The sequence below is a fragment of the Telmatherina bonti genome, assembly GCF_933228915.1.
Source record: "Telmatherina bonti genome assembly, chromosome: 19".
Taxonomy (NCBI): Eukaryota; Metazoa; Chordata; class Actinopteri; order Atheriniformes; family Telmatherinidae; genus Telmatherina; species Telmatherina bonti.
Window position 1 is genome coordinate 11,652,737 of NC_136617.1, and position 26,674 is coordinate 11,679,410.

A 26,674-nucleotide genomic window follows, 5' to 3' on the forward strand; every position below is an offset into this window, starting at 1 on the left:
AAATCACAAATTGGCCCCAAGTTTTTTTGGGAGGTTGTTAATGAACAGATGTACAAATGCAAACAGAACAGCCTCCTCACTGGAGGTAACTATGAGTCATATATCTATCTATCTATCTATCTATCTATCTATCTATATATATATATATATATATATATATATATATATATATATATATATATATATATATATATATATATATACAGATTGATAGATAGATGTATATATAGATGTCATTTATATATGATTCATATTTCATTATTTTAAGTTTTTCCAGATTTCCAAGTGATAAACACCAGTAATTATATAAATAAACTAGAAACAGCTATTATTGAAATAATAGCAAATGTGAATGCCCATTTATTGAACTATGCTGCATGATTGAAATGAAATTGCATAAGTATAAGAAATTGAAAAAAAAATAAAGCACAACTGACATTTTTTCTAATTGCCGACATCAGGATTGAACCCATGAACTCCTGTATTGAAGAACACTGACTTTACTCATTACACCACTGGCATTCTTGCTTGCAGCTTGGAAAAAAGTGTTGTAATCTTTTTCAATTGCCTTTTTTTTCCCACTTTCAGCAGGGTATAATTGGCGGGATTGCAAAAACATGTGCGAGGTTGAACTAAACTCCAGTAAAGATGTGACAGACTTTATTGTTCAATGTGAAAAACTTTTCTTTTTTAAGTTTAAGATTTATCAGAGTGATGAAATGTTGAAGGGAGAATTTTTGGAACAAATCTTTCATATTTACCGGAGATTTGCAAATTAATTCTTTTGCTCCTTGAAGTGCGCAGCTGAGACCAACAGTTCACATTGAGCAGCCTGCAGAACAGCATGCCATCACACAAGCAACAGCCAACAAACAACAATGGAGCTATATGTTAAATGCTGGATTTGAACCAGTGCCTTGTATTTGTACCTGTGTCCCGGTGCACAAAATGAACCAATTGCTGAGCTGACTTCCGTTTTGTCTAATCACTGGAGAGGATTTTAACATTTGGCAAAAATGTGAATAACTTGAAAAGTTTACATGCTAGAAAGACCAAAAGTCACAGCACATATCTCCTGAATGAGCTAAACAGTTTGATATTTGAATGGTTGAAGTGAGGCAAAAGGTGTAGGAGGAGTAGCGTTTCAAAGATTTTGCAGGAAAGACAATGGGGATGGGAACTTGATGAAGCGGACACCACAAACTGGTGCAGAGCTCTGAAACCCTGTTGAAGCAGTTTTCAGCTCATTATGCAAAAACTGACCAATCGCAGAGCTGAATTTTTCCAACGTCCAATGCACAGTGGGTTTGAAAGACTTTCATCCAATCACAAGGGTGAATTAATTTTTTACAAAATGCTAAATATCTCAAAAACTACAAAGATTTCAAACGACAAAAGTCGTAGCACACATGTCCCAAAGGAACTGCAGGGTTTGAGATGCAAACAGTTGAAGTTACCTGAATGGCACAGGAGGAGTAGCGCGGCAAAGTTTGGCTGAATAATGATAAAAATTGCTGGACAGGATCTCAATAATGTGAATGCCCCCACGGGCATTAACATTAATAAATAAGCCCATAGGAGTGAGTACGAGTGGTTGTTTGTCTCTGTGTTGACCCTGCGATGGACTGGCAACCTGTCCAGGGTTTGCCCCACCTCTCGCCCAAAGACTGCTGGGATAGGTTCCAGCTTCCCCACGACCCTTCATTGGACGAATTGGTTCGGAGAATGAATGAATGAATGAATGAGAAACTAAGAAAGTAATAAATAACTTTGAAGATGCCTTCATCTACTCTATTAAATTTAGAAAATAACAACAAAAACATCACTAATGACAAGAAAATGTGCATGCAACAGAAACATGATCATACCTGGTGGGGGTGGGACATGGCATTGTCCATACTATTTCTTTACACCATTCATTAGTCTAAATTCAGAAGGTTTTCTCTTTGTCATGGTGTTTTAGGAAAGTAAGGTGAGACTTGTTTCTCTGCAATGGCAGCTTCTTTCAGTTTCTTTAGTCTTGTTAAATGTCTGCTGAAGCTTTAGGCTTCTCATGTTTGTCCCAGAAGTGCTTATTCATGTGGATTTCTTTGGCCATACATTTCTAAAGTGTTGACTACTTTTGTTTCGAGAGAAATATATTGAGTCTTGGCAAGTGCTGAAAGTCACAGCAAGAAAATGATTTCAAACATCCATGAAAAATGGTCAAGAAACAGAATGAACAATAACAAAATAATGGACTGTGACAGATCAATCTCTGACCAGACTGATGGCAAAAAAGCTTTTCAACCTTGGAGACCTGTAGCTGGCCTCAAGAGGAATGGTCCAAAAGTCAAACAGAATCATGGGGCATGAACAAAGTGTGATGCCTCCATCGTTTGTCACTTATTTTACCTCATTTCCAGTGAAAGGAAACCTACTACTTATCCAAACCTTTACTGTAAAGCAGTCACGTTAGCATGCTTTAATGGGATAAAAGAGTGAGGGGACACTTTTCTGTCACCCCTATCAGAACTTTTAGACTTTCTGATTTGTACTTTCTGTACTGTTTTGACTTTCTGGAGCTGTCTTCCTGAAGCTTTGTGCTTTGTACATGCTCAGGCTGGGGGATTAAAAAGGCAAATGTCTGCAAATTTACTTATAGGTATATTTTTAAATAACTGAAATTATATGAACACAGTTGGACTAATGTCAGTCCTAATCCTATTGCATTTTATAAGTGAACGGATGTTGCGTTTGTTGTTAAATGGAAATATATAAATGTGTTGAATTGAATCAACACTTACTTGTGAAATGTAATACATTTGTTTTCCCCAGAGGAGATTGTGTGGTAGCAATATAACTATACTTTTAAAAAAGCACAGGGAGATGGAAACATACATATATGCAGCTATGTTAACACTTAAAATCACCTCACTGCAATTCAAATTGGTTAAATGCCAGAAGATGCAATCACCTGATATTTTCATTTTTCTGTAGTTAGAGAGACAATTTCCCAGTTGCACAGGTCAGATTTTTATCTTTAGAGGTGTCACAATCGCTCCATCTGGTTGGTCGTAACCCTGCTGTTCAGGCATCATTTTCACTGCTTAATGGCAGCAATCGCATTGCTTAGGTGTCAACCTCAGCCATTTTGGTGTCATTATGGGTAAAATTATAACCTCTTTTTTAAAAGAAAATAGCCTGGATAATTGTTTCATTGAAACAGAGAGATGCCCCAGAGTGATATCTGATACACACTGATTACTTCAGTACAGCAGTGTGACACATGGTTTAGAGGCTGGAGCACAGCACTGTGAAACACCTAAAAATTGAGTTTATTAGTTTTTTCTGACCAATTGAGGCACTGAGCTCTGCTGTCTCCAGAAGACACATTACACCTTTCTCGTAGCAGCTGATAAAAGTCATAGCTTTTTAAAGTTACACAGCGTTAGATGTGCAGGCTGAAAAAATGGGATCTTTGAAGAAAATTGCATCAAATTGGTGTGCAGTTACCCCAGACATTGGATTTGAGCTCACTGGATGCAACTAGGTGTCTTGCCTTTTAGACATTTGCATAAGAAATATTTACTAAATGTAAGTTCCTGCAGTCTGTAAACTTTTTCAATTACTCTTGCTGGTCTGAGACTTGATGGGAATCAATTCAATAAGTAATGAAAGTGAGGATGCAAGACTGTTGAAACTACATCTCTGAGACATGATGAAAACATGAAGCACAATTTAGACTTTAAAAAAATATGCAACTAAACGGCTTTTATGCTGGATGCAAACTCAATTTTTCTTCATCTAGAATTGCTTCTTTCCCAGGATGGAGCTAAAATGAGCTGCAATTTCTGAGGTAAACTTTGCATGATCGGATGTATTTCATACATTGATGGGATGTGTTAATAGGATTTCACCTGTGAGCTTGTCCCAGTGGTCCATCTAGACTGGTATTTCCTCCATACTGCGGATTAGTTGGAAGGCTGAATTTACTCAACAGAAGCAAGGAATTGATGCAGAATTAAATGTAGCAAACTAGATTGTCTCAGCTTGTCGGAAATGGCGCCACAAGTTACTTTTAATAGGTAAAACTTAATGAAAACCTTATGTTGTTATGCACTTTTATATGCTTTTGTATGAAAAGTGCTATATAAATAGTTTGATTTGATTTGACAGTTGCTTGTTAACACAAATGACAAATCAGCCAATCACATTGCAGCCACTCACTGAACTTAGACATGCAGAAATAGTTAAGAAAAAGTTCAAACTAATGATCAAAATGAGGAAGAAATGGGATTTAACCCGCTGGCAGTAGGGGGTGTTGAAAAATATTGATATATCAAAATATTGCAATATTTTGTGTGACAATATTATATCCATATTCAAAAGCTCAGTAATGATCGTATCAAACAACCAATCTTTACTGATGGGGCAGATTTTTGTTCATTTGTTTTATATTGTACATAAAGATCAGTGTTTTTTTTTTAATCTGTTCTGCAGTGAAATGTAGAGCCTGTGTTCTTATTCAGTAAATTGATGCCAAGCATGCAGCAGCGTTCAGTGTTTACTACAAGTAAAGAAAAATTGCAATATATAGTCCTGCTTGTAATATCCTGATATATTGCAATAAATAGTATTGTTGGCCCAATATTGTGATAGATATTGTACTGCCAGATTCTTGCCAATACACACCCCTCGTTGGCACCAGACATTCTGACAAAAAAAAAGTTTTACTCTGTCTTACGCCACTGGAAAGCTTACATCCTTGACATTTGAATGTTGTTGCAGAACATCGTCATAACTGTAGATTAAATAAGCACTTATTTATGACCCATCATCAGTACCATTTAACTTTGAAGTCATACTGTACTCTAGTAGCAGATCACACTGCACCCAAAACTGTCCTATTCCATAAGCAAAGGTTCAGAAAAAACAAGTCCAGTAAAAACAGTCATGGCTGCTAAGTAGCATCCCAAAACTGAGAAATCATACTATACAGCCTTTTCATCCGTTGCACCTGGTGGCGCTGCAGCTGAGTTTCATCTTACAAACTGTGTTACATGCTACTAAACAGGTGTAAACACACCGGCTGTTTTGAATGCACTCTTGCTGCTTCAGCAAAGAAATGCATGAAGACATTATCAGAGGAGGAGAAAGAGATGAAGAGACAGAACAAGAGATGAGACAAGAGTCAAGATAAAATGGTCTTTTACCGGCTTATTCATGGTTTTCTGACAAGCAGAAGAGTTCAGCTAAGTGCAGAAATGCTCATTGAACAGCTGAGCCTTTAACTTGCTCTTTAAATGAGATAAACACTGTGGATCCGACACAGTTCGCTGGATCGTTCAACCACCGGGAAACAACAGAGGAAAAGAGTTTAGCTACTGATTTCACGCCACATTAAGTTTATGGTGGTGTAGATGACTATAGTAATTTAGTAGTAGTAATACAGTAGTTTTTAAATGTTTCACTTTTAGGCTGATTGCCTTCAGTTCTACACTGCAAAAAAAAAAAACAAGAAAAAAATATACAAAAATTAGGTAAATGTTGCTTAAAATAGGATAAATTATCTGCCAACAGAACAAGAAAATATGGCTTATCAAGACCAAGACCAAAACAAGTAAAAATACTCTTAAAACGATAGGAATAATGTAGCATAAAAACTAAGAATTATCTTACCTTTAAAAAATGTGTAATCAATTTAAGAATTTTAATCTTAGATTTCATTTATTGCAGTGTACAGCTTCTACAGAAAGCCAGTTAAACAAGATTATTTAGTTTTTATTTACCCAAGAAGCACCTCTTGTGCTGTTAACTAAATAGCAAAATATAGTCTGTCAGCATATGTAGTACAGTGAGAACATGGTGACATTTGTGATGTCGAGACAAAGTCAAACAGTTTATTTGAAATAGTCATTTTTAAACCCTCATGTACATTCACAGCTGATCATGGAACCTTTATTTGTGGTTTTCTGATTTGTGATGGCACTGTGGTGGACTGGCGGGCTGTCCAAGGTGTACCCCGCCTTTTGTCCAAAGACTGCTGGGATAGGCTCCAGCTTCCCTGTGACTCCTTCATTGGACTAAGCTGATAGGAAAATGAATTAATGAATGATTTGTGATGTTTTGAGGGCAGCTTCAAGCTGTGGCCTTTCTGTGTGGAGTTTGCACGTTCTACTCATGTATGCCTGAGTTCTCTCCGGCTTTTTTCAGCTGTCCAAAGACATGATTGTTAGCTTAACTGTCAAAATTCTCCCCAGGAACTGAGTGTAATTGTAAGGGTTGTTACAATCACATGTGATTGGTCATCTCTCTGTGTTTGCTCTGCAACGTACTGACAACCTGTCCGGTGTGTACCCTGCTTCACGCCTGCTAACTACTGGGATAGGCTCCAGCACCGCTGAGACCCTGAACTGGACTATGCATTATACAAAATAAATGATGAATAAATTATTTATTTATATGACAGGAAATCACAAAGTCTAAATAAACAAAAGTAATCTAAAACATTTTCTAAGAATAGTCTAGTTTTTTTTGTAATATATCATAATCCAGTTGACCATTGAGTCATGATTTGAGACATTTTTATCATAATTCCAAGTTCAAATCCATTTTTCTTCAACTTTAATAATGTATTTATTTCACATAGAAAGTCTATGAATATGTTCAAGTTTTCAGTTGTTGTTTCAGGCTTTTAAAATCTTCGACAGTTCCATAAACTAAAAAACTAAAACTATTGCAACATTGATAACTTGCAGTCAGTTCCTCACATGGATGACTGAGTGGAATTTCTATGAGCTAGAGATTAACATTTTTTTTTCCAAAAGGCTTTCATGTCACAGTTGGAAGATGGAATCGGAGAGACCTGACCTCTGACTTCATGCCATGTAAATTAGCCCGCGAGTTCATAGATATATTGCAAACAGCCCTGAGGTGCTATAGTTCACCTTTGACTCAGCAGGTATTGGCTGTGCAGTTGCAGCTCTTCTTTTGTTGCCTTAAGCTTTTGCCTTAGAACCATATATTTCTCTTTTAGTGCAAAGCAGCTAAAAGTTTAAGCTCTTTGTAATACAAGCTTTTAATATTATGACCTATATTTAGAAATAAAAGCAATTATGACATGACATTATAAGGAAAACGTGAGCACTGAGGACAGAATATTTCTGGAAACTGTTTTCTTCTTTGTCCAGTGGAGGCAACTGAACTCTTAACCCTGACATGTTTAATGGCTTTTGGAGTTTCAGTATCCCTGCTGAGCCTGTATCTACCTGTTAGCCCTGCTCACAGCCATGAATATGAATGAGAATATATACAAACTGATTATAATATTGTTTACTCTTATTAAACGTGGGTCACGCCCTCTTCTTGATACCTCTGACATTCCCTGGCTGACGATGCGACTTAGACTTGAACCACTTTGACTCTTGAATCTGCACAGATGCAGCCCAAGGGACAATTCTGCTAATGGCTATGCAGCTGAAAAATCCGTCTTCTGCTGCAGCTTCATCACTTTTTTATTAACTTCCTCGGTTTTTCTTTTTTCCTTCTTCTATCCACAGTTCATCCTTACTGCACTGCTTATTCTTTTCCATATTTTTTTTGCCAGTTTGGTGAAGTTATCTCCTCATTTTTAATGACCAGAGAAGCAGACTTCCTACTTTCAGTCGATGCTTTCCTCATGTTCATGTCAAACAGTTAAATACAGCTAATAATAACAAAAACATGGCTGCAAGTAGCATCTTCTTGCATATACCAACAAGTGGCTCCTTTGAAGAAATAAAATATTCCTTTTCACTGCAGTAAAACTCCAGTCTGTGCAGATTTATTGACTAAAGACCTAATAAACAAAAATGACACAGCTGTCAGTTCTTGACAGTTGCATTTGTGGAAAGAAAACTGTGAAATATACACAATAATTCAATGTTACTGTCTGCCTTTTAGATGGATGTTTGCTGTTATACAGCAGCCATTTCATTCTTTTTACAAATCCTGGAAAACAAGTTATATTTTGCCCCCTTAAAGGGATGATTTTAATTCTTGGATCATAAAATGCGTATTCTAAGTTTAGTCATTTATATTATGCTTCAGAATTGTCTCCAATTGTGAATTTAAACATAATTCTGTCACAAATTCCTGCTTGTACTGTAAGAGCTACATGTGAGTTCGTCATGTTAGTAAAATACAAGCACTGAATGCTGAAACAAAAGTTATGAACTCATATGTCTTTAAGATTATATCTTTTTATTTTTCAGTCTATATGTAATCGTTTTTAAGGACATAGTTCAATACTTATGTCTTAGGTTATCGTCATAGAAACAATGGGTCAGAATAAATCACAGCTCGTGAAAAGACTAGATGTCTGCAGAAGACACTTTGCCACCTTCAGGTCCTCCTCCCTATCTGAAACACTTCACCTTGGCTGTACCTGAAGGCATCGCAGATGGATGCCTTGATCGACTCTAAGGCACAGACCAGTAATTTTACTGGTATGTAGACTTCTACAGTAGGAACCGATACCCAACCTGGAGAAGCTTAATTCCCTGTTTTCTAACCAAGACACATGGAATCAGATAAAAGGTGCTTTTTCTTTTATCTGGGAGAAAGAGACAGTTTTAGTTCATTGAACTCCTTCAACACTTCATCAAGAGCTCTTTGTGTAAGGTCAGACATTGGGATGCCCCTTCACCATCACTTCCAAATACAAAAGGACACGGCTCTACAGCTTCTTATTGTGGTATTCCCTCTGCATCTGTTAGTGATGCAGCGACTGCAAACAGGGAGAGGAATTTAGCCGTGGCTTATTAACAAGCAACACAGACTGCTTACGGAGGTGAAACACAAGATAGAGACATTCAAAGCCAATAGTGGCCCCAAACCTTATCCTAGCTTTTTTACTCAGGATAAATTTAGGATCAATTTAATTAAAGTACATGTAATTATGCAGAAAAAGCCTTATGATGGCGTCAGATAATATAATTATTATTATATACTACAATATTGAATTTCCCTTTGGGGATTAATAAAGTATTTTTCATTTCATTTTCATTTCATTTCAAAGGAGTCAAATTGATACAGTATACTTACAGGAAATGGAGAAAAATAAAATCGGCAGCGAAGCATCAGTGAAACTAAGTGGGAAGAAAGCACAACTACATGCAGCAGTTATACACTTTAATATGCAACAGTTCTTCCCCCCCCCCACCACAGATGTGCTTTTCACACTAAGCCTCTTCTTTCACTTTCCTCCATCCTCAGTTTCTTTTTTCCTGTATTGACTGAGAAACATTCTTCCTTTTCCTTTCCAGCCTGTTTAAATCCTTCCTCATCAGATCTGCCATTTAAGACTTGTATTATGTAGTTTCAAGTTGTATCACTTCACCTACAGACAAGTCTGTAATTATGAAAAGCAGCAGTGCCAAGTATTTGTAAACCTAAATCTAGTGAATGACGATTTGACTCGCAGGATTTTTGTATCACAGATAAATGAAAGATTCTTTTATACCTTTTTTTTTTTTTTTTTTTTTTTTTACTGCTAGAGGTTCTGAAATGTCACTCTGGCCTGTTACAGAGAAACTTATTCTATTCCAGTCCCATAGTGCCCAGATATTTTCAATTTGATCTTCCAATTGTATCTTGCTGGCTGAATTTGGAGGTGTTTTGTTTGATAGAAATGTGGAGAGAGGAAAGAAAGAAGCCTGCTGCCTAAAGGATCCAATTTTATTGGAGTCTGATCGGATTTTTTTTCTTTTTTTTTACTTATTTTTGTCAGGTGAGATGTCATTGTGTTGTTGCAGCTTAAATGAAAAGAAACACAATTACATCGCTTCTATTCTTTGGCTGCAGTTCTTTCTTTTCTGACAAGATCACAGAATGTGTTCTAAAATTTGTAAATTGGCAAACAATTTAATGACAATTTTCTAAATAAACTTCATTTTCAAGATTGCACATCACACAACATGTTTTAAATGCCCAGCCTCAACTCTGTTCTCTTTATTCTGGTGATGTATTTGCATGCTTCTTTCACCTGCACACTGAAGTCGTATTTGAAAGCAGCACACAGATTTGTCATGTACGCTGAGGACAGTTTAAATTCCAACACTGTATAGACTTGTAAGGAGTGATATCCCACTTCGTTTCTGTCAGTGATGAATGAAATGACTGCTGAAGAATGGCCTTGCCACCCCGTCAAACACTCACTCACATGAAAACACACACGGCACTCCACCTGCTGAAATGTTTAAATATGCTGCAGCCTGAAGGAAATCTTCTCTTATATGTGTAGGATAAAAAAAAAAAAAGTGTGCATGTAACTGCAGGAAACACAGAATGAGGCTCGTATATACAGATCATGGCAGCAGCCGGGTCAAGAATGTGTCAAATGAACAGTTCTGCTTGTAGAGGGAAACATCACCATAGCCAGTGGCTTTTCGTTGGGTAAAAAGGTTTATTGCAAAGTGCAGTCAGTAAGGTAGCTTCATTTTTTGTAATGCTGTTACTGCATTGCTACTTTTTTTGTGTGTGTGTGTGTGTGTGTGTGTGTGTGTGTGTGTGTGTGTGTGTTTTGTTTTGTTTTGTTTTTTTTAAGTATTATGGATTCAATGGAAACTATTAGATGCAAAGAGTTTGATCATTTGACACCACATTGGTTTGTTTTACACATTGTACAGCTAAGAGACAAAGATGATGATGTATTGTTAGTTCAGGATTGAAAACAGAGAAAACTGATAATAAGTGTTCAGCTCAGCAGATGGAAGAAAATATTGTAGGCTTTATTGTTTTCTGCCATTTGAGATGGAACATTGTGAAAGCTAGATGCCCTGACACACCTGCCAATTCATTTTTAATGACTAGGTGTGTCCAGACTTCTTTAAATGGGTGCTGAACAATATGGCCTAAAATAATATCTAACTTTTACCCTCCTCCCCTTCCATTTTTCATCTTGTTTTTCATTGTTTGCTTGTTTTTAGCAACAAAGGACCAAAGGGAAATATAAATATACAATGCTGTTTGTGTAAAAGAAAAAAAAAAATCTTCTGGCTTCAACATATGATGCCTCTCATTTATTTTAGCTTGCACCCAGTCACAACAGAAAACAACAACTCTCTTCTACTCAAATATTAAAAGTGTATTTTCCAGTGTCATCAGTATCAGTCCCAGTTAGCAAGTATGCATTCTTGAGTCACACTTGGCTTCTTGTGTTTCGTAGCAAAGGAAGAATTAAATTAAAAAAAAAAAATAAATAAATAATATGTTGAAAAAATGCTGTTAGACGACCATCATCAGAACAACACATCCTGTCACACAAACTTAGAATTGCATGACTCACTAATATTATTATGTGTCCTGATAGCTAAATTGAGAGGGGTCCTTTAAGTCTTCCAAGTTAGAGATTTATGGGTAAATTTGGCTTCAGCCGCATTATATGCAACCATTCTTCACCTGTGAAACTTCTTCACAATATATGCCTCCTGACCATTAAACACATTTGTTTTAAATAGGTCCAATTGCAGAAAGTACTAAAACTGGGTTAAGAACTTAAATGATAGTGAGGAACCATCTTCTTTGAGGAATAAATGTGGTTGTAAAACAATCCTGCATGATGGTGATCAACCAATTGTTAAAAGTTTGGAGAAATAAAAAAGAAGAAAAACAACAGTAGAGCTCGGGTTATGTTTACTAGTGAAAGGAAGAGTATTTCCACATGCACGATGGGAAGGGAACTCAAAGATTAGGACTGACTGTAGTCATAAGAAAACAGCTAATCTGTGAGGCTAACTGGAGAAAGAGGTTTTACTTTGCCAGCCAGGAAGCATAAATATTGAACTCTGAAGCAATAGAAGACGGTCAAGTGGTCTGATGAGTCCAGATTTACTCTGTTACAGGGTGATTGAAGCATTGAGTTAAGAAGAGAAGCAGAAGAAGTGATGCAGCCATCATGCCTAGTGCCTAATGTACTGGCTTGTGGGGATAATCTGATTGGAGGTTGCTGCATGAGCTCAGACATAGTTCAGTAACATTATGTGCCCAAAGAATGAGGTCAACCAGGACCTGAACATACTGAGTGAGCAGGGTATTCCATCAATGGATTTTTATTTCGTTTCTATCCTGATGGCCGTTATCCAAGATGACAAAAACAGGATTCATCAGGCTCAAATTGTGAAAGAGTGGTTCAGGGACATGAGACATCATTTTCACATATGGATTCTCCAACACTGAGTTCAGACCTGAACTCCACTCAGAATCTTTGGGATGTTCTGGAGCAAACTTTGTGCGGGGGACACACTCATCTTAAGATTTTGGTGAAAAATGAATGCAACACAGGATGGAAAGAATTATTATGACATTGCAGAATCTCGTCAAAACACGCCTCAGGAAATGTGTACTGTAACCAGAGCTAAAGGCGCTCCAACAAAACAATAACTTGGCAGTGAATTAATAAGACTTTTAAATATTTGCATATGAATTTTCACTATACAAAATCATCGCATAAAAAAAAGCACGAGTAAGGATGATGATGTGTTTGTGTACATATGTACAGCATATATAACATACACACTTCCTGTGTGGACTGGACACACTCTTAGAAACACAGCATTCTGCCTTGTTTTCACCTGCGTTACTGAATCACTGGAGTCATTTTGGTTGTATTAATTGTTTTGTATTGAAGCGGCGACTACGGTTTAAAGATAGAATGCCTGAAAGATTGCAATGTTTTCCGCTATGAACCAAGTACACAAAGGCTTCATGCGCTGTGCATGAAAGATAATTGGCTGGTGGAAATATGGCCACTTCTTAATTTGGCTGGCCTTTGGCTGACTGCGAGCCGGACTCGCTTTTGTAAATGAACTTCTGTTGCCTCATTAGAGTCCTCTCTGTTTTATCACCCAGTAAACTGTAGAGACAAACAGAGTACGGTTATTTTTCATCTGCTAAAAGTTAGTGTCTTGCTCCTCCAGGGTTTAATTATGCCGTGTTGAACAGAATTAGAATTAATGAAACGCTTTGTAATACTTTTGGACAGAAGCTGCACATCCAATTGTCCTACTTTTACCCCTGCAGATTTATCACATGTTCGCTGTAGGCTGCTGTCTGCAAGTTTTATATCCTTTCCAGTCTGATTCATGCACTTTTGGACATTATTTTTCCCTTTTGGATGTTCATTATTAATAATCCTTTTGTTCTTGTTCTTGAACATATAAGTTGTGCTGAAACCATCATGGCAGGAAGCATTATTTTTATAAATGGTACAGTTTTATAGATTTTCAGGTGTGTATGTTGTTCAAAACTGTTGTTGCTGTTTTGTTTTATACTCATAGCTGAGGAGGGATTCCTGTGTAAGACTCCAGCTGTAGCCGACATTGTGATTCTAGTGGATGGCTCCTGGAGCATCGGTCGCATCAACTTCAGGCTGGTTCGGACCTTTCTGGAAAACCTGGTCAAGGCCTTCTCTGTGGAGTTTGACAAGACGCGGATTGGTGAGGATTATTTCAGAGTCTGAAAGCGATTCCAAAATGTTTGTATGTGCAGTTCTATGAAGTAGTAGATGTATTGAAAAGCCTGCCATAATGCAGCTTGGTGCACTGTTATTTCTCCTCCCAGGCCTGGCTCAGTACAGTGGAGACCCCCGGATCGAGTGGCATCTGAATGCTCACACCACAAAGGAGGCTGTGATCGATGCTGTGAAAAACCTGCCATATAAGGGAGGAAACACACTGACAGGTATGCCACCGAACGAAATCTCCATCCTCTTTCTAATTATTGTAGTTCTGCTCGTCAGACTTATCAGAAGTCCAGAGTGAGCAGTGATCTTGGAACTGAGACGGTCTGCTAGCTTGGCATAGTAAATTAAATGTATGAAATTTTAAGGCTGTGACGATAACCTTTTTGTCCCGATTCGATTTCCGATTTTTTGGGTGCCTATTCGATTTAAATTGCAATTCTCACAATTCTTTGATATTGCTGATTTTTGTAGATTAAAAACAAAATAAATATATAAAACTTAAGTTTTTGGTCCTAATTTTTTTTTTTTTTTTTATTTCAATTAGAAAAAAACAACACAGTGGCCAGACCATTTATTCTGCTGCTATAACACCCTGGAAGACAAGTAAAAAGATCAATAAAAACAATAAGAATGACAAAAATGTTATAGTGGATTATTTTTTTGTTTAAAAAAAGACACTTAAGTAAAGTTAATCTCGATTTGTGATGATGTGTTTATGAACAGGAGTGGGTAACTCTGGTCCTCGAGGGGTGTAACCATGCAAGTTTTTGGAGTTTCCTCGCTGCAACACACCTGAAACACATCAGACTTAATTAGCTGCACTAGTCTGCTAATTAGACATTAATTTAAATCAGATGTGTTGCAGCAGGGAAACTCCAAACACTTGCAGGACTGTGGCCGTGAGGACCGGAGCTGCTCACCCCCTGCTTAAGCTAACTCATAACCTGAGCATTACATACCGCAGAAGAAAGAAAATGCTACATAAGCTCTGCTAAAACAATGTGAGTAGATTTTGTGTCTGTTTTCATGTTGCAGGAGCATCAGCCATGAATTAACTGTGTTACTTTTCAAGTCTTCTTAATGCATGACCACAATTTTGACATAATTTTCCACAACAAACAGCATTAAAAATGCAGAAATTAGATATTTTCTGGTATTTGGGTTATAAAAACATAAGCATGTTATGAAATTAAAAAAAAAAAAAAAAAAAAAAAATTATGTCCAAGAAAATGTAATAATGCTATAAGCTTTAGTTGCAAGACCAGCAGTATTAATGTTGTCACATTTTTTAAATATATACATACATACATACATATATATATATATATATATATATATATATATATATATATATATATATATATATATATATATATATATATATATATATATATATATATATATATATATTTCAATTTTAATCCAGAGCAAGTGGCATTAAAAATCCAGGTCCAGGCACTCAAAGAGGTTCAAAACTGAAAGGGCCTTGAATTAAATGGGCTAATATCATCTAAAACACATCAGCGTGCATCAGCTTGTGCCTTGTTTAGGGAGTAGTAACAACCGGAGCAGGTGTGCACAGGTAAGGCCATGCAGCAGTATATCCTTGGTGTGGGTGTGGTGCCTCAAAAGACAGAATAAATTGCTGCATGACCTTATCTGTGCACGTCTTTGATGATTGCATTTATAACTGCTTTTGTCGTTTTTGTGTGTCACCACACCCTGAAGAAGGCATAAGACGGTGCGCTTTGGTGTGTTTTTAATCATTCTCGCCCTTTTAATTCAACATCTTTTCAATTTTGAATATCTTTGAGTGCCTGGATTATATTGTTTTATTATATTGTATATTGTATTTAAATCCTCTACATCGTCTCCTTTTTTAAATTTTTTTTTCGTCTATACTTCATCTTTTTTGTTTTAAATGCAGCTCTTCATTCAGCAGCTCTTTGTTTAGACAGACATTACCATGGTAATGGCATCATGCACGTTAAGTAAACAATATGTATGATATGTTATGGAATTGTGTTGAGGGGAAGTGATGCGATAAAACTGCCAGGATGGAAACATAAAATAATTTGCTTCATTCATCACCTGCCAAACCAGCCAGTAAGTCTTTATCTATACCAGTCAAAATGAATTTAAAGTGTCATTTGGCAGGATGGCGGGTGTTAATTCACATCGCTGCTGCCAGGTAATAAGATGCAGATCTGTTGTTTTGAATCTCACAAATGGCTGTATTTTAGAGCAACAATAAAGATATAAGGTATTTTGGAGAATAAGGTATAAAAACAATGGTGTGTGGATTGAACTGAGCTGCTTTTCAATGTGCTGTTCTGTTCAGTTCACAGTGCTTTTGCCAAACAACTTCAATCAAAAACTGTTTTTCACTGCCTTTCCTTTCTTTAAAAAATAACAAGTCTTACTGTATCCTACCAGGTTTGGCTCTGACCTTCATCCAGGAGAACAGCTTCAAGGTAGAGTCTGGCTCCAGGCCTGGTGTTCCAAAGATAGGCATCCTCATCACCGATGGGAAGTCGCAGGACGATGTGATTCCTCCTGCACAGAACCTGAAGGATGCTGGGATAGAACTATTTGCAATAGGTATGACTGACCACTAGCATCAGTGATTGTTCAAGTGGAAAGACACAAAAATAATAATAACTCGCGGTTTGACAGAAAATACAGATATTAGTGGAAAAATATCATTAGAAAATAACTTTGATAATAACTTTTGATTTCTTTACAGTCATGTTGATGGCATCACAAACTGATTCAAGAGGAAGATTAGAGGACAAAAACTTTTTTTTTTTTTCTGTTTAGAGAATTTAAGTCATTTAATTGCTCCGTTAAGCTTTAAAAACAAACAAACAAAAGAAAAAAAGTGCCTGTTTTTTGCGCTGAAACATTTTGTTTAGTAGTTATTTGAGCGCCAGCTTTAATAATTGCTGCATCAGTTCACATCTTCAAAGTACCAAATGTTTCAGGACATTTTGATTTGTTTTTTTTTATTTTTATTCACATTCGTGTCAGCTGAATGCATTTTGATTTGGGACATTTGATAAGTTAGAAGATGACAGCCTGCTCCCTGGGAAGATGTAATGGAAAAGCTTTCTCCTTAATAAAAACTCAATCAGCTGTGAAAATCGTGATTTACATATCAGAACTTACTCAGGCACGAATTTAAGTAAATAATTTGTTGTGATAGATGATTAAATTATTCGAAAGGAAAAGAAATACTGTTGAATTTTCTGTTGATGGTTTTTATTATAAGCAGAACAGTCGATCTGCGGAAGGAAATGAAAAAAAGTCTCATTATGTAAATGTTGGTTCTTCAATCAGGAATTTGACTAATCTTTCTGCCTTTTAGGTAAATAAAATACTGCCTTTATTTGTCTGTGCTGCATCATCAGAAACACCTTTCATGTACCCTCTCCCTTCCAGTCTGATCACTGCGTTCTCACCTCTTCATCTCCGATTCTTTTCACTCTTCAGGTGTGAAAAATGCCGATGAGAACGAGCTGAGGTCCATCGCTTCTCCGCCTGAGCAAACTCACGTCTACAATGTGGCGGACTTCAGCGTCATGAGCGACATTGTGGAAAGTCTGACTAAGACCATCTGTGATCGTGTGGATGTGCTCGACAAACAGATCAAAGGTTCACAATTGGATCTCTTAAGTGTTATCGGACATGCATGACGATGACACACATATAGGATGCATCTGAATGTCCACACTTGCCCTTAACCCCTCATTTACTGCATATACATACATATAACTCCTCATTTACTACTTATACATACATATACTCCCTCATTTACTACATATATACATATAACCCCTCATTTACTACATATACATACATATAACCCCTCATTTACTACATATACATACATATAACCCCTCATTCACTACATATACATACATATAACCCCTCATTTACTACATATACATACATATAACCCCTCATTTACTACATATACATACATATAACCCCTCATTTACTGCATATACATACATATAACCCCTCATTTACTGCATATACATACATATAACCCCTCATTTACTACATATACATACATATAACCCCTCATTTACTACATATACATACATATAACCCCTCATTTACTACATATACATACATATAACCCCTCATTTACTACATATACATACATACACTACTCACAAAAAGTTAGGGATATTTGGCTTTCAGGTGAAATTTATGGAAAATGCAATATGTTCATGCTACAGTGATATAATATCATGAAAGTAAGACATTTAAGTAGAAGGATGCACTACTGATTTCCTCATCTCAAAAAATTCATTCAACACAAAAGGTAACAACAATGTTAGTTACACCACAACAAAAAATTTGAACGTCTCAATATCTCATCATGTGCCCTTGAGCATCAATTACAGCTTGACAACGACGTCTCATGCTGTTCACAAGGCAACTTATTGCCTGCTGAGGCATGGCATCCCACTCTTCTTGAAGGGCAGCCCTCAGGTCATTGAGGTTCTGGGGTGCAGGGTTTCGAGCCTCTACACGACGGCTCAGCTGATCCCACAGGTTTTCAATGGGATTCAGGTCTGGAGAGAGTGCAGGCCGTTCCATTTGAGGTACACCAGTCTCCAACAGCCGTTCCCTGATGATGCGGCCTCGATGAGCAGGAGCATTGTCGTCCATGAAGATGAAATTAGGCCTGTGCTGTTCATGTAGGGGCACAATCACTGGATTAATGATGTTATTCAGGTAGTATGGGCTTGTCACTGTACCATTCACAAAGTGTAGGGCAGTTCTGTACCAAGTGGACACCCCTGCCCACACTGTAACACCGCCACCACCAAAAGCTGGCCTGGTGACAACAGTGGCTGATGCATAGCGCTCTCCCTGACGTCTCCAACATCGTTGCCGGCCATCATTTCTGCTCAGTGTGAATAGACTTTCATCAGAGAACAGCACTGAGGCCCACTGGTTCCTCGTCCAGCGTAAATGCTCCCTGGCCCATGCAAGACGATGATGCCTGTGCCTGGTGGTGTGGTCAGCTACCCGTGCAGGTCGTCTAGCACGCAGACCACACTGATGGAAACGGTTTCGAATGGTCTGACGTGACACTTGGGTGCCTCTCACCTCTCTTAAACGTGCCTGGAGTTGAGTGGCATTCATCATCCGGTTTCTCAGGGCAGTGTTCACAATGTAGCGGTCATCAGCACGGGATGTGGCCAAAGGACGTCCACTTCTAGGCCTTTCTGTGACTCTTCCAGTCTCTCCATATCTCTGTTGCAACCTGCTGATGACACTCTGTGACACTCCAAGCTCAGTGGCCACTTCTGTCTGAGAACGTCCTGTTTGAAGCATCGCAATGGCAAGGGACTGTTGTTCCATTGTTAGGTGTCGTCTTGGTCTCATGATGTCAAAATGTGAACAGCATGATGAGGACAACTGTTTAAACACCAGCTCTAATTGAACCAGGACATTTATTGGTCAATTCAAGGATCACACACCTGCCGTGATTTTTGCCGTTAAGCTCCTTGTTAGAGAACAGCAACTTGTGCAAAATTTATTGAAACATTTAACAGTTGGACATGTGCATTTAAAAGCTTAGAGAAGATCACATTAGTTCACCTGTACAGGTTTGAATGCATTTTAGGCTTGTTGTGAAATTTCACCCAAAAGCTGAATATCCCTAACTTTTTGTGAATAGTGTATAACCCCTTATTTACTGCATATGGCTACACTTTGTAGTTTGGACAAAAAGCTGTTTATTTTCTTCTCGTGGTAGTCACGTGACTAGCGGCTGTCACCACAGCAACCACCACTTGTCGTTCCAAATCCAATCCAAACTTGTGTGAAAAAAAAGTATTTCATATATTTTATTCTTTCTTTGTTCCATATTTATTCAACAAATAAAGATATAATAAGAACAATTTATAATTTTTTCTTAACCTGCTTTGACGTTCGTGTAACTTGCGCCACTTTGCACTCCTGCTAGCAATGCATTGTGGTCTATAATGACCCATCCTGTCACCATTGATGCGCTCTAATTTTAATGATGCATTATGGGTAATTTTGCATGCACTACTTTTTTCTCTCTGGACATCCGGACACCGCTAGAAAATGGCGTGGCCACCATATGGGGCAGTATGTGGGGAACAGGGTGGACATTCGGACACAGCCATGGTCTTTTGGCAAAGCTGTGCAAAAATTGACTCCACTCAGTCTAAATAAATAATAAATAAATAAAGTCCACACATTCAGCTTTTTTTTTCTCACAAAACAGAGGGAGTATTTTTCGTTGCCTTCATCCCCTGCAGGTGGAGGAGAACCAGCCCCCGCTCCCACCTCTGTGGCTCCACCTCGCGACCTTGTGACATCTGAGATAACGGCTCGCAGCTTCCGGGTGACGTGGACCCACGCGCCAGGCCAGGTTGAGAAGTACCGCGTGGTGTACTACCCAGCCAGTGGAGGACAACCAGAAGAAAAAGTACCTGCGTTTTTTTTGTTTTTTTTTAATCTGTTAGAATTTTAAATGCAAATTTCTCACATATTTGCACAAACTTGTAGCTTACGCCTCTTCCTTCCTCCCACTGGTTACTTGTGAAGCTTCCTTTTAATTATTCTGCCACAGTGGGGATGATGCTCTATTTCAGGCCTTCAGTTTAAGCTAGAATCCAAGGTTTTTATGAAAGTTTTCTAATGAAATGTAAATGAATCCAGCTGACTGATTATTTAGGTGGCTCGTCTGGTTCTCCAGCTTCTTATCAATGGCCGACCAGTGTTTCATTTTGCCGCTTTAATTGGTGGAACTGTGCTGCTGAATTCCCAGCACAGTGTACACAAACTGCGGAGGTACGTATTGATATAATGCGAGCATTTTAATTAAACCTGCTTGGCTAATCCCTATAGGGTCACCTCCACAAGTTCATTTCTCAAACTGATCTGCATGATTAATGGGAACCATTCTGCAGAATTTGCTGTTTGGTTCCTAAAACCAAGTGCATTCCTCGTACTTTAGCTCTGCGTGCTTCCTCAGAACTGCACATCATCAGCACCTATAACGAGATAAGAACATGTAAAACGTGACCACACAAAGAGAAATGGTGGTAAATCTGCTCTGCTTTGCAAAACGCCTGTTTCCGTGGTAAATTTCCATGCATACAAGGGATTTAGTATTGAAATGTAGAAACATGAATAGACAGGATAAGGGTGGGCAACTATGGTCCTCGACAGCTGCAGTCCTGCAGGAATTGGGGGTTTCCCTGCCGCAACACGACTGACTCAAATCAATAGTGCAGAGTTGGACGTCAAGCTCTGCACCAGTCTGTTAATTAGGTCAGATGTGTTGCAGCAGGGAAACTCCTGAAACACTCACAGGACTGCAGCTCTTAAGGACCAGAAGGTCCTACCCCCTGATTTAGAGAAAAAAAAAAGAAGGTATTTCTATTTTTGAGTCATTCGAAATTCAGTATTTGTCTACAGGTGGGATGAACATGACAAACGATGCTGAGCTGTTCTATGTGAAACAAGAAAACAACGTTGCAAAGCTAACACTGAGTGGAATCTGTCTCTTAGATGGTCCAGGGGACAGAAAACACCGTGGAGCTGAACTACCTGAACTCTCTGACGGAGTACCAGGTGGCAGTCTTCGCCATCTACCGCAGCTCCGCCAGCGAGGCCCTGAGAGGAAGTGCCACCACATGTAAGTTATTCATTTTACTTCAGGGTTTTTTTTTTTTTGTTTAAGGCTTTAAATGCCAAAGATGTTTGAAGTACAAATGTGAAAGGTTTTCACCCATCAGCTGCAAAACGGGATAAATCAAACCCCTCCATCATACTTTACTCTGACAATTTTAATTGGCTGAAAGCTGTCAGGTTTCCCTTTTCTTACTTTCTATCACTGGAGCCGGACTGGAGCATACTGCCCGGGGACTTCTAGATGTTGCATTTATCAGAGAAGCTTTAAAGACTCATTTATGCAAGTAGAACATCATTAAAACATATTTTTATCTTGTCTAGTCTTTGGGTAAATGATCCCCTCACCTGAACCCTTAAGCAGAATGAATACGTAACAAAGGAGATGGGAGTATTGGCTTACTGGATGTGGGATTTAAATGTAAATATACTATTGATCTACTAAAAGTTGATCATAATATCCTGTTTTGTTTTAGAGTTCAGCAGTAAATACAAGACTTTTCCCAAAAAATAAATAAAATATAGATTCTTCTTTCTTAAGAGAAGATCCACATTACTGTGAAATTCCAGCACCGCTTGCAGAAACAGTGTTTGACCGGTTGATACAGCAGCAGACACTAAATTTAGGCCATTAGAGCTGCACAGGTATCCCATTATGCATTCATCCCTGGTCCCACACCTCTGGCAGTATTCCTGTGCTGGGCTCTAATTCTGGATGTGTTGCCTGAGGCCCTGTTCTAATGTTCGTTCACTAAGCCAGAGCCCAGCAGGGTTTTCTGGCCCCTTTTTTCAGTTTCCTGCTCATTGATGAATGTTGGGGAATTCCTCCCCGATGGTCCGGGATGAACATTGAGTCACAAGCTGACCTTGTGGCAAAGTTAATGGGGTTTATCTGTAGATGCAAGCTGCCACCTCTGCTTTAGCTGGCAGCAAATAAAGTACTGATGGATTTTTGGCTGCGTGTCGAAGAGTTACCAGGCAGAAGGGGGAAAACGTTTGAGCCGGGAGTTTGGTCACATTAGTTTTGCCAGTTTTTCTAAAGAGTTATCACCTCTACATCTGCACAGGTTGATGTGTAATTATTAAACAAAAAACAGTGAAGTTTTCAGCTTGTTTTGTTGGTAAATTCTGTCATTTGTCTAAAGATATGACTGTTTATGTACCAAAAGTTAGTTTACAGAAATCATTTTCCTGATAAACATATATTTGTGTTCTACAGTGGTTCTGCCTACAGTCAACAACCTGGAGTTGTTTGATATCACTCACAGTACCATGAGGGTCCGCTGGAACGCCGCCGCCGGTGCTTCGGGGTACATGATCCTGTACGCCCCGCTGACAGAGGAGAACGCCGCAGATGAGAAGGAGGTGAGGTGGTTGCGTTGAAGTCAGGAGAAGAAAGCAGCAGGAATGAAACTATTAAGGAAAACCTCGTTGCAAGGCAAAGTTGTTTGCTAAGCCCCTGCAGCTTCTTTGTGCTTTTATAGCGATCTGTCCACATGACACAAGTTGCAAGGTCCAGCATCTGCAGCACATCCCATTTGTTGCTTAAAACATGTCTTGACAGGACAAAGTTTTGTTACATTAAGATTTATGTTGTCTTTGTTAAAATATTCTTATTTATGTTGTGCAAATGTTTCATTTTATGAAAAATTGTAAGAGTGTAATTTTCTTTCAACTTTCTCATGACGTCATGGTCCTGGGAACTGGTCTGAGTCATCTGGTTTCTTTCCCTGCATGAGGTCAGGTCATGGAAGCAGCACAAAGAATTCAAAGAATTAATGTCCATTGTGTATGAGAGAGTGTAAACCGGGTTCTTGTTTTAAATGAGAACTGGTTTACAGTTAACTTACCTGAATAAATAAAGGTAGAAAAAAGAAAAATAACAAAACAGGTCCAGTAGTGACAAGGGCTGTGGCGATATGCTTTCATCCCGATTGGATTCCAATTTTTTTTTTTTTTTTTTTTTTTGGGGGGGGGGGGTGCTGATTTGGTCTAAATTGCGATTATCACAATTTTTCGATATTGCTGATTTTGTCAACTAAAAACAAACAAAAAAACAAACACAATACAAGTAAAAAGATCAATTAAAACAATAAAATTATATTGAAATTGATATTTGAAAAAAATATAATTTTTTTTAACAAAAAAATTTATTTTAAAATTGTCAAGCAAATATCCAGATTTTTTTTTTTCTTTTCTTTCTTTTCTCAATTCGATTTCCCACGCTTAGTAGTGAGACACTTTTCTCAGAGGATATCCCCAGATGTGATATTTAATCCGTCCACTGTGTTCTGGGTCAGCATTTGGACTCATCCAAATGGATACAATTGGCAGGCATCCTTACCTGATCAGATACCGTCTCAGCTGACTCAGGGTCATGACTGTAGTCAGAGCTTTGGGATTTCCTCACCCCTTCTATAAGTCGCCCTCAGATATTCTCACATCAGTCATTTAATCATTTCAGTCGCTACATATATGAGCAAAGGTGACGGTTAGAACATCAGTGGACCAGTAAACCCAGAAAAGGATAATAAAACGTTGAATTTTATTTTTAAAAATGCCATTAGTCTCCATGGTTTTACTACTTCTTCTACCTGAACAGTAAAGAATAAGAATGACATGAATTCTGGTAATAATGCAGAAAAGCACAACTGAAGGATCTGGATCTGGATGAGTGGTTTTGGTCAGAGGGAAGTAAAACAAAACAAAAAAAAAAAAAACAGCTCGGAAACCTTTGTTACTAAACAGGGATTGCTTCACTTTAATAATCCACTTGTCAATGTTTTGTATTGAACACATAATCCTCCGAGTAAGAAGGTTGAAACAGATAAGGGCATGTAATGAAATGGAGAAAAAACAGGATTAATTCTTATCTTGTGGTCAGTCTTAGCTGGATGGATAAATGTATTAATTTTAACCAGCACTGTCGCAAAATCATGTTGCAGAAGAAGTCTTGATGCCCTCACAGCGAGCAGCTTGACAGCATCACTACACTACAGCAAAAATATAGATAAACAGACTTATTAAACAGATTTATCAATGTCAAACAGGATGTTTGTTTGTGGGGAAAAAGCAACTGGGAGACAATCCTACAATGAGGCAAGTACCAGTTGGTCAATACAGAAGCAAACTGCATGAAACATGAAAACATGGAGACCTCGCCAGTCCTGGAAGATCTGACGTGCACTGTAGTGGAGGAAAGGTGTCAAATCCTGGCCAGGATCCTCTCCCATTAGACCTCATTACGCCTGCTTTCATGTTACCCTGCAGGTGGAAGGCAATAAAAACAATTGAGTGAGGCAGTCCCAATCAGAATGGATGTTTTCCAGGAGTGAGGATAATCTTGGCTCGGATGGCGTGCTGTCACAGCCCGAGCTCGCCTGGCTTCTGTTCATGTGGTTTCCACTCTGTCCATTTGGAGAGCCGAGAGCTTGATGAGGTTCACTTTAACTTGGAAAAATTCTTTCATCCACAGCAAAAGTGGAATCCAAAGCAGAGAGAGTCTAAAAGTTAAAGAAAAGATTTCATGTTAAGGTTAGACTAGGTAGAGCTCTTAAAAACCAGAAAACTGACGGTTTTATTGCCATCAAAGAGGAAAAACTGCAAGAACCTTGGTTATGATACAGAAAGTTCTGTTTTTCTTTGATCAAAAACACAAAACTTAGCATGATTTCAGATATCAGAACCATTTTTTCATCTGACATTTTCCACTAAAAGGGCATTTTAAATAACTTCTTTTCCTTTTTACTGTCTGGAAAATTGCTGACATTTTGACTTGCTTACACCAGACATTTCCTCAAAAATAAACTCCTGGCCAAGATATGGCCATGTGGTGTACCAATAACTTTATATATAAATAAAATTAAAAAAAATGGCATTTTTCCTTAAAAGCTCATTCATACCTTTTGAGGAAACCTACATTCATCAAATATATCTTGATGAATACAAAAACTGACTTTTATAACACTTGTGTAGCACTTTGACCTAAATTTTTGTGCCAGCATAGCAACTGCAACTCCAGTGGATGTGCTGCAGTTATTGAGCTGCTTTACTGCAGAGATTAGCAAGTTGTGGTCTGCACATGGCTTTCTTTGTCATGCTGGAGCACAAAAATGTAAGTTATATTTGGAAAAACGTGTATTTTTGGAGCAAGTTTGCTCTGGGTTGGTAGACTTTATTTCCACTTTTAGATTGGCAGTGAAATGAACTGGGTTGTGTCAAAAAAAAAAAAAAAAAATGGACAACCATGAATCATGCCACATGTTCATCCATCAGCAATGTTTTCTGATCTGATCAGTAGAGTACAGCAGCTGATCTGGAATCTGCGGTGAAATAATGAGCCAAAAATACAGCTGGATGTTCTGATGCACCTAATGTAGGATTAAATAGTATAAAGCAGATCTTAAACCTGAATGAATGATTTTAATTTCGACTGAGCTCTGTCTGAATTGGCCTGTTCGTTATGAAGCGTGTCTTCTGTTTTTGGCCGTACATCTTCACTCTCTGATGTGCCAAAATGAAAGCAATTTATTTCTGGGATTGGCAGAAAAGAGCAGATGGGCAAACATTCGTCGTCTGCTCAGGGCTCGTGGCCACTGTGTGGAGGCAGCCTCTGAAAAACACAGAGGCCTCTGTCGTACATAACAATGTAGTCAGCTGATGGAAAGTGCACAGGAATGGCGATGGAGGCTCGCCAGTTACCTGGAGCTTTATAACCTCCTCCATCTGTCTGAACGTTGCTGCGCGTCGCAGATCACAACATAAAATACTTAGATTACTGTAGATTTATTCATATTACCTGCTGAAATCTGCAGCTTCCTTCAGAAATGATCTCATGCAGTCAGAGCCCGATGCTGTGGTTGTCAGGGCAGGATGAATGGATGATGGATGCAGACATATGATGCGACACAGATGGATGAGATTAGGCTACAAGATGATGGAGAGAGATGTAACATGTGTTTATTACTACTACTAAAGGTACATGCCTTCCCTGCTTGTGTGTGTGTCAACAGGTGAAGGTGGCAGACTCGGTAAATGAGGTGGAGCTTGAGGGATTGACTCCAGACACCGAGTACACCGTGACGGTTTATGCCATGTACGGCGAGGAGGCCAGTGACCCCATGACCGGCCAGCAGACCACATGTGAGTGTTAGCCTGAATCACCTCTAACTAAAAGCACTTCTGTCACTTCAGTAAAACCTTCTGTTTTATGCAACCCCCTCTTTATTTCCCCTCATCCTTCCTTTCCTCGTGTTCTCTTCCTCTCCATCCTGCGGAAACAAGGAGCGCCGCTCATGTGGCCTTGCCTCAGTCTGCCCGGTCCTGTTTGTGTTTATATGTTTGCTGTTTGTCTCTTCTTGGACAGGTTGCACTGGAAGAATGTTGTTCTGCCAGAACGCTGGCTAAGTGACAATAAATGATGATAATTGATGATTTTTCTTAGTTATCAGCAGCAGGCTGGCAGATGTTGAACAGCTACTGTCTTGTTTGTGTCCTTTATAA

General features: G+C 38.4%; 1 protein-coding gene across 1 annotated transcript in view; it reads left to right on the forward strand.

The window, feature by feature from the left end:
* The window catches only part of col14a1b (collagen, type XIV, alpha 1b), a gene marked incomplete at both ends in the record, with an annotated part of 235,584 nt that overhangs the window by 55,827 nt on the left and 153,083 nt on the right, over positions 1-26,674 (forward strand). Inside the window, 8 exons of the mRNA XM_079259296.1 lie at positions 13,299-13,457; positions 13,582-13,701; positions 15,920-16,084; positions 16,976-17,137; positions 19,795-19,964; positions 21,053-21,179; positions 22,392-22,537; positions 26,185-26,314. Of these exons, the coding sequence (XP_079115422.1) occupies positions 13,299-13,457; positions 13,582-13,701; positions 15,920-16,084; positions 16,976-17,137; positions 19,795-19,964; positions 21,053-21,179; positions 22,392-22,537; positions 26,185-26,314 (1,179 nt within the window). The remainder of the gene's footprint in view (positions 1-13,298; positions 13,458-13,581; positions 13,702-15,919; positions 16,085-16,975; positions 17,138-19,794; positions 19,965-21,052; positions 21,180-22,391; positions 22,538-26,184; positions 26,315-26,674) is intronic.